Source organism: Lepidothrix coronata, unplaced genomic scaffold (genome assembly GCF_001604755.1).
Source record: "Lepidothrix coronata isolate B3197 unplaced genomic scaffold, Lepidothrix_coronata-1.0 Scaffold509, whole genome shotgun sequence".
In the NCBI taxonomy this organism is placed as follows: domain Eukaryota; kingdom Metazoa; phylum Chordata; class Aves; order Passeriformes; family Pipridae; genus Lepidothrix; species Lepidothrix coronata.
The window spans coordinates 13,513-20,730 of NW_016690689.1; the positions used below are offsets into that span (position 1 = coordinate 13,513).

The 7,218-nt window shown below is 65.7% G+C and overlaps 1 protein-coding gene across 1 annotated transcript in view; it reads left to right on the forward strand.

Annotated features, from left to right (window-relative positions):
- Positions 1–7,218, forward strand: part of HSPG2 (heparan sulfate proteoglycan 2) — a gene marked incomplete at its 5' end in the record, with an annotated part of 26,234 nt that overhangs the window by 13,418 nt on the left and 5,598 nt on the right. The window contains 16 exons of the mRNA XM_017839836.1: positions 367–627; positions 791–986; positions 1,063–1,160; positions 1,623–1,889; positions 1,979–2,091; positions 2,171–2,318; positions 2,403–2,519; positions 2,751–2,835; positions 2,920–3,064; positions 3,144–3,243; positions 3,328–3,437; positions 3,511–3,619; positions 3,698–3,796; positions 4,916–5,137; positions 5,924–6,156; positions 6,893–7,112. Of these exons, the coding sequence (XP_017695325.1) occupies positions 367–627; positions 791–986; positions 1,063–1,160; positions 1,623–1,889; positions 1,979–2,091; positions 2,171–2,318; positions 2,403–2,519; positions 2,751–2,835; positions 2,920–3,064; positions 3,144–3,243; positions 3,328–3,437; positions 3,511–3,619; positions 3,698–3,796; positions 4,916–5,137; positions 5,924–6,156; positions 6,893–7,112 (2,523 nt within the window). The remainder of the gene's footprint in view (positions 1–366; positions 628–790; positions 987–1,062; positions 1,161–1,622; positions 1,890–1,978; positions 2,092–2,170; positions 2,319–2,402; positions 2,520–2,750; positions 2,836–2,919; positions 3,065–3,143; positions 3,244–3,327; positions 3,438–3,510; positions 3,620–3,697; positions 3,797–4,915; positions 5,138–5,923; positions 6,157–6,892; positions 7,113–7,218) is intronic.

Here is a 7,218-nt window from a genome sequence, read left to right on the forward strand (position 1 = left end):
CCATCCATCCATCCATCCCTCCATCCATCCATCCATCCCTCCATCCATCCATCCATCCCTCCATCCATCCATCCCTCCATCCATCCATCCACCCACCCATCCATCCCTCCATCCATCCATCCATCCATCCATCCCTCCATCCATCCTTCCCTCCCGGTAGGTCCATCCATCACTCACTGTCCCAGCCATCCATATCTCATCTCCTCTCCCACTCCTCCATCCATCCCTTCCTCACAGATCCATCCAACCCTCATCCATCCCAACACCCACCCGCCTCCATCCCCCCCACACCCCGCTCCAACACCCTCCTTGCCCCGCTGACCCGTTCCCGGCCCCATCCCCGCTGAGGCTCCGTGCATCCCGCAGCCGCTCCGTACGCCACGGTGCTGCCGGAGGACGCCGCGGTGCGCGCGGGGGACGCGCTGCAGGTGCAGTGCCTGGCTCACGGCACCCCCCCGCTGCACTACACCTGGGCCAAGGTGAACGGGAGCCTGTCGGGGCGCGTGTCCCACCGTGCCGGCCTCCTGCGCATCGGCCCCGCCGCCCCCGCCGACGCCGGCACCTACCGCTGCCTGGTCACCAACCGCGTGGGCACCGCCGAGGCCTTCGCCCGCGTGGCCGTCCACGGTGAGCCCTCTGGGACCAGGGTGCCACTGGGCTCTGCGTCACTCCTGGGTGCTCCTGGTGCTGCCCGGGTGATACTGGTGCTCCTGGGTACTACCGGGCTCTGCATCCCGCCCGGGTGATCCCAGTGCCACCTGGTACCATCCATGTCCTCCACCCCTCCCAGGTGGCACTACTGAAGGTGTGGACATTGGTGGTGGTCCCTTGGCCGTGCGGGTGACCCCGGGGAGCCTGGTCAAGGGAGTGGGCGGCACCGCCGAGTTCGCCTGCGCCGTGTCCGGGGACCCCCGGGCGCGTGTGGAGTGGCTGAAGGAGGGCGGGGAGCTGCCCCCCACCCACAGCGTGAGGGACGGGGTGCTGCGGTAAGGATCGGGGGATGGGGAGGTGGGACCCCCCTGACCCCCTCTGGGGTCCCTCACCCCGGCTGTGTCCCCACAGGATCCCGGAGCTGGCGTGGGGGGCACAGGGGGTGTACGTGTGCCGGGCCAGCGCCCCAGGCGGGCAGGCTGAGGACAGGGCCACCCTCACCGTCCAGGGTAGGAGCAGCACCGGGGCACAGGAGACCCCTGACCTATCCCCCACGGGCACTCTGGTACCCCCATCTCCCCCCACGCAGGGGCACCCCAGTACCTTCCACTTCCCTAAATCCACGGTCACCTGGGCACCCCCCCAAGTCTCCCAACACCCATGGACACCCTGATATCCCAAATCTCTCCCCATGCCCACAGGCACCCCAATACCCTCAATCTCTCCCCACACCCATCACAACCCTGGTACTCCCTGTCTCCCCATGCCCGTGGGTACCCCAACACCCCCAACATCTTCCCAGCCCATGAGCACCCCAACACCTCCAACATCTCTCCATTCCCAATCCCACTGGTCCCCCCATCCCCTTGAGCACCCCATTTCTCCCCATCTCCCACTCCTCTCATGGCACCATGGGCTGCGATGCCTCCCTGTACCAGGGGGTCACCCCAAAACCCCGCTGTCCCCCCAAGCTCTCCCCAGGGCCCTGATCAACATCCGGACGGCCGTGCAGACGGTGCTGGTGGGGACGACAGTGGAGCTGGAGTGCCTGGGCTTGGGTGAACCGCGTCCCCACGTCACCTGGAGCAAAGTGGGGGGCCGCATCCGGCCCGGGGTGCTGGTCCGTGCTGGCACCCTCACCATCGAGCGGGTGGAGCGGGCGGACGCGGGGCAGTACCGCTGCACCGCCACCAACGCCGTGGGCACCGTCCAGTCCCACGTCATCCTGCACGTGCAAGGTGGGCACGCAGGGCTGGGGGACACACACGGAGCTGGGGGACACACACGGTGTCACCGCAGCCCTGGTGACACCCCCGTGTGTCCCCAGCCGCCCCCCAGATCGCGGGGCAGCCAGAGGTGAAGGAGGTGTCCGTGGGATCGGCGGCTGTTCTGCCGTGCCTGGCATCCGGCTTCCCGGTGCCAGAGATCACCTGGAGCAAGGTGAGAGGGAGGGATGGGGCGGGGGGGAAGGTCGGGGGGCACCCTATGTGGGTGCTGACCCCCACACGCTGTGTCACAGCTGGACGGGGAGCTGCCGGCGGGTGCCAGGGTGGAGGGGAACGTGCTGACCCTGCCGGCCGTGCGCCCTGAGGACGGCGGCGTCTACACCTGCACCGCCGGCAACCACCGCGGCCAGGAGACGGCCTACTACGTGCTCAAGGTCCAGGGTGAGGAGGGGTGGATGGGCAGAGGGCTGGGCAGGAGTGGGGGTGATATCCCCGAACCCCTCCTGACCCGCCCTGTCCCCACAGAGCACCTGGTTCCCTATTTCGGGCAGTCGCCCCAGTCCTTCCTCCCCCTGCCCACCATCAAGGACGCCTACAAGAGGTTTGAGATCCTCATCAGCTTCCGGCCTGATGCTGCTGATGGTGAGCCCGTGTCCCCCACGTGTCCCTGTGTCCCCCTCCATGCCCTCTCCACTGTTTCCTCCTCCCTTCATCCTCCCCTTGCCCTCCTTTATCTCCCATTCTTGTTTCATCTGAGCCCCTCCACTTTATGGGGGAGTTCTCCTCCATCCTGGGGGGATTTTGAGATCCCCTAGGACATGACCCCCACCCCAGGGTGGGGACCTTCCTGCCTGACCTCCTCCCACCCCTCAGGACTTCTCCTCTACAACGGGCAGCGGAAAAACAGTGGCGCCGACTTCATCTCCTTCGGGCTGGTGGGCGGCCGCCCCGAGTTCAGGTGAGAGCCACGAGTGGGTCTCTGGGACAGGGGGGAGATGGATGCCAGCACCCACCCACACCCCTTGTGCCCCAAAACAATCAGGTTTGATGCCGGTTCGGGCATGGCCACCATCCGTCACCCCGTGGCGCTGCGGCTGGGCCAGTACCACACCGTGCGGCTGCTCCGCAACCTCACCTGGGGCTCGCTGGCACTGGACGGGCACCCCCCCGTTAATGGCACCTCCCAGGTAGTGATTCAGGGGGTGGTGGCGGGTTTGGGTGGGGGTCAGGGTGCTGGAGGTGGTGCCCACCCGTCTGTGCCTGCAGGGGAAGTTCCAGGGGCTGGATCTGAACGAGGAGCTGTTCCTGGGCGGGTACCCCGACATCAGCGCCGTGGCCAAGACAGGGCTCAGCCGCGGCTTCATGGGTGAGTGGTGGGTTTTGGGGGGCAGCAGGGTGAGGGGGGGCTGGGCATCACGTGGCATTTGTGCCCATCCCCGTCCCTGCACAGGCTGCGTGCGCCAGCTCCGCATCCAAGGAGAGGACGTGGCCTTTGGGGACATGGACCTGCAGGCGCACGGTGTCACCAACTGTCCCACCTGCCAGGACCGGCCGTGCCAGGTGAGGTTGGAGGGGGTGGGAGGTGCCCACCCATCGCCACCCACGGCTGACACCCACGTCACCCCCTCCCCAGAACGGCGGCGTGTGCCAGGACGACGAGAGTGGCACCTACATGTGCCGCTGTCCCCACGGCTTCACCGGCAGCAACTGCGAGTACTCGCAGGCTCTGCACTGTCACCCAGGTAGGTGACACCACCCTGCCGTGGGGATGTCACCTCGGTGTCCCTCTCGGCGGGTGCTCATGGCTTGTCACCCCACAGAGGCCTGTGGGCCCGATGCCACCTGTGTCAACCGGCCGGACGGGCAGGGCTACACCTGCCGCTGCCACCTGGGCAAGAGCGGGGACAGGTGCACTGAGGGTGAGTGACACGGGGACACGGGGCTGGCACCGCCCTGGGGACACGGCACGGGGTGGGGACCGTCCCGGGGAGGTGGGACATGGCTGGGACCACCCCAGGGAGATGGGCACAGACCTGGGACCACTGTGGGAACTTGGGAACATGACTGGGTACCACCCTGGGGACACGGGGATTGGGTGAGTACCACCCTGGGGAAATTGGGCCATGGCTTGGGACCACCCTGGGGACACGGGGATGGGGGGTACCACCCTGGGGAAATGGGGACATAACTGGGGACCACCCTGGGGACACGGAGATGGGGTGGGAAGCACTCTGGAGATGTGGGCATGTGATGGGAACCACCACAGGGAGATGGGCACAGGGCTGGGGACCCCCGGCTGTGGACATGGGGCTGGGACAACCCTGAGGACACAGATAGAGGGCTGGGACTGTTCCAGGGAGATGGGTATGGGGTTGGGACCACCCTGGGGAGATGGATACGAGGCTGCCACCACCCTGGGGACACTGGCACAGGGATCGGGACCAGCCTGGGGAGATGGGCACTGTGGGGATGGAGGTATTGGGGTCCCACTATGGGGTTTGAGGTTGGGGTCCCACTGTGGGTATGGAGGTTGTGGAGGGATAATGGGGTCCCACCATGGGGTTGGAGGTTGGGGTCCCACCATAGGACGAAGGCTGGGGATGGATAATGGGATCCCACCATGGGATGGAGGTTGGGGATGGGTGATGGTGTCCCGCCCTGGGGATGGAGGGTGGAGTTCTGCCACGGATATGGATGTTGGGGTAGGGGGTCCCACCACGGGGATGCAGGTTGGGGTTCTGCCGTGGATATGGGTGTTGGGGATGGATGTTGGGGTTCTGCCGTGGATATGGATTTTGGGGATGGAGGTGAGGTTTCTGCTATGGATATAGATGTTGGGGATGGATGATGGGGTCCTACTCTGGGGATGGAGGATGGATTTCTGCCATGGATATGGATGTTGGGGGTGGAGGTTGGGGTTCTGCCATGGATATGGATGTTGGGGATGGGTGACGGGGTCCCACCTGGGGATGCAGGCTGGGTCCCACCATGGGGATGGAGGTGGGGTCCCAGCGTGGGGCACTGACTGGGGTGCACAGGGGAGGCGGTGAACGTGCCGTCCTTCGAGGAGGACGGAGCCTTCGTGTCGTACCCACCCCTCACCAACGTGCACCACGAGCTGCGCGTGGAGGCCGAGTTCCTGCCGCTGGCACCCGACGGGCTCCTGCTCTTCAGCGCCGGCAAAGCCGCCCCCGTCGAGGACTTCGTGGCCTTGGCCATGGTCGGGGGCCACCTCGAGTTCCGCTACGAGCTGGGCTCAGGTGGGTGGCACGGGGTCGAGGGCACTGCGGGGGAGGGCTCTGGGGATCCCGGGGGTAGGGAGTGACATGACCTTACCAGGGTCCATTGGTGTCACGAGGGTCCCTGAGCTGTAGTGGGGTCCCCTGGCACCGCTGGGGTTCCTTGGTATCATTGGGGTCCCCAAGTGCTGTCAGGGTCCCTGGTCATCAGTGAGGTCCCCTGTTGTCACCAGGGGGTGACCCTAACCCCAGCCCTTGGCATCACTGAGGTCCCCGAGTGTCACTGGGGTGTTCTGGCACCACTGGGGTCCCCAGGGGTCCCTGGGCATTCCTGAGGTCCCCTTGGTATCCCTGAAGTACCCCAGTGTCACTGGGGTCCCCTGGCATCACATCCCTAGGAATTAGGGTCCCCAAGCATCACTGTCACACCACTGGGGTCCTCAGGCACTGCTTTGGTCCCCAAATATCACTGTGGTCCCTTGGCCACACTGGAGTCCCCAAATGTCACTGGGGTCTTCTGGCACCACTGGGTCACTGGGTTCACACACCACTAAGTGTCACCTTGATCTCACTGGGGTCCCCCGATGCTTCCAGGGTTCCTGGACATCTGTAGGGTCCCCTGGTATCGCTGGGGTCCCTTGTCACCACTGGGGTCCTCAGGCACCACCAAGGTTCCCCAGCATCACTGGGGACACCTCTCAGGTTCCTGAGCATCTCCAGTGTCCCCTGGTGTCCCCCGGTGTCCCCCAGTGTCCCCCGGTGTCCCCTGGTGTCCCCGGTGCCCCCCGTGACCTCCCCCATCCCCAGGCCCGGCGGTGCTGCGGAGCACGGGCCCGGTGGCACTGGGACAGTGGCACTGGGTGACGGCCGAGCGGCTGAACAAGGACGGGACCCTCGTGGTGGATGACGCGGCCCCCGTGAAACGCTCCTCGCCCGGCAAGAGCCAGGGGCTGAACCTGCGCAGCCCCCTGTACCTGGGGGGCACCGAGCCCCCGCTCCGGCCCCCCACCAACGCCTCCTTCCGTGGCTGCATCGGAGAGGTGAGACCCCCTGGTGTCCCCTCACGGGGGGAAAACACCCGTGGTGTCCCCTTGGTGGGGACCTGACCCCCCCTTGTTGTCCCTTCAGCAGGGAGGTGACCCCTCTTGGTGGCCCCTCACTGGGAGGTGACCCCCACTGGTGGACCCTCAGAAGGGGGACCCCCCTTAGTGTCCCCTCACTGGGGGGAGATCCCTCTTGGTGTCACCTTGGTGGGGAGCTGACCCTCCTCGGTGTCCCTTCATTGGGGGGTGAACCCCCTCGGTGTCCTTTCACTGATGGGAGACCCCTTTGGTGTCCCCTCGTTGAGAAGGTGACCCCGTTGGTTGGGACGTGACCCCATTGGTGTCCCCTCATTGGGGAGGTGGCTCCGTTGGTGTCCCCTCGGTTGGGAGGTGACCCCTTTGGTTGGGAGGTGACCCTGCTGGTGTCCCCACTGGGCATCCCCCATTGGGGAAGTGATGCCATTGGTGAGGAGGTGACCCCCTTGGTGTCCCCTTGTTGGTGTCTCGTTGTTGGGGAGGTGACCCCTTGGTGGAAAGATGACACTTTATTGATGTCCCCTTGGTGTCCCCCCCGGGAGGTGACCCCTTGCTGGGGAGGTGACCCCCTTGTCTGGGAGGTGTCCTGCACTGGGAGGTGCCCCCACTGGCAGGGACGTGACCATGTGTGGTGTCCCCACTGCGAGGTGGCCGTGGGGTGTCCTCTCTTTGAGGTGTCCGTGTGGTGTCCCCCCAGGTGTCCATCAACGGGAAGCGGTTGGAGCTGCGGGAGCGGTTCCTGCGCAGCCGGGGGGTCCGGCCCTGCAGGCACCGCGCGCCGTGTCGGCCGGGGACACGCGGTGAGACCCCGGGGGGACGGGGTGGGGGGACTGCGGGGGGTGTTTGTACACGTGTGTGTGTGCACTGTGTGTGTGTGTGTGTGCACTGTGTGTGTGTGTGTAGTGTGTGTGTGCACTGTGTGTGTGTGTGTGCAGTGTGTGTGTGCACTGTGTGTGTGTGTGTGTGCAGTGTGTGTGTGTGTGCACTGTGTGTGCACTCTGTGTGTGTGTGTGTGCAGTGTGT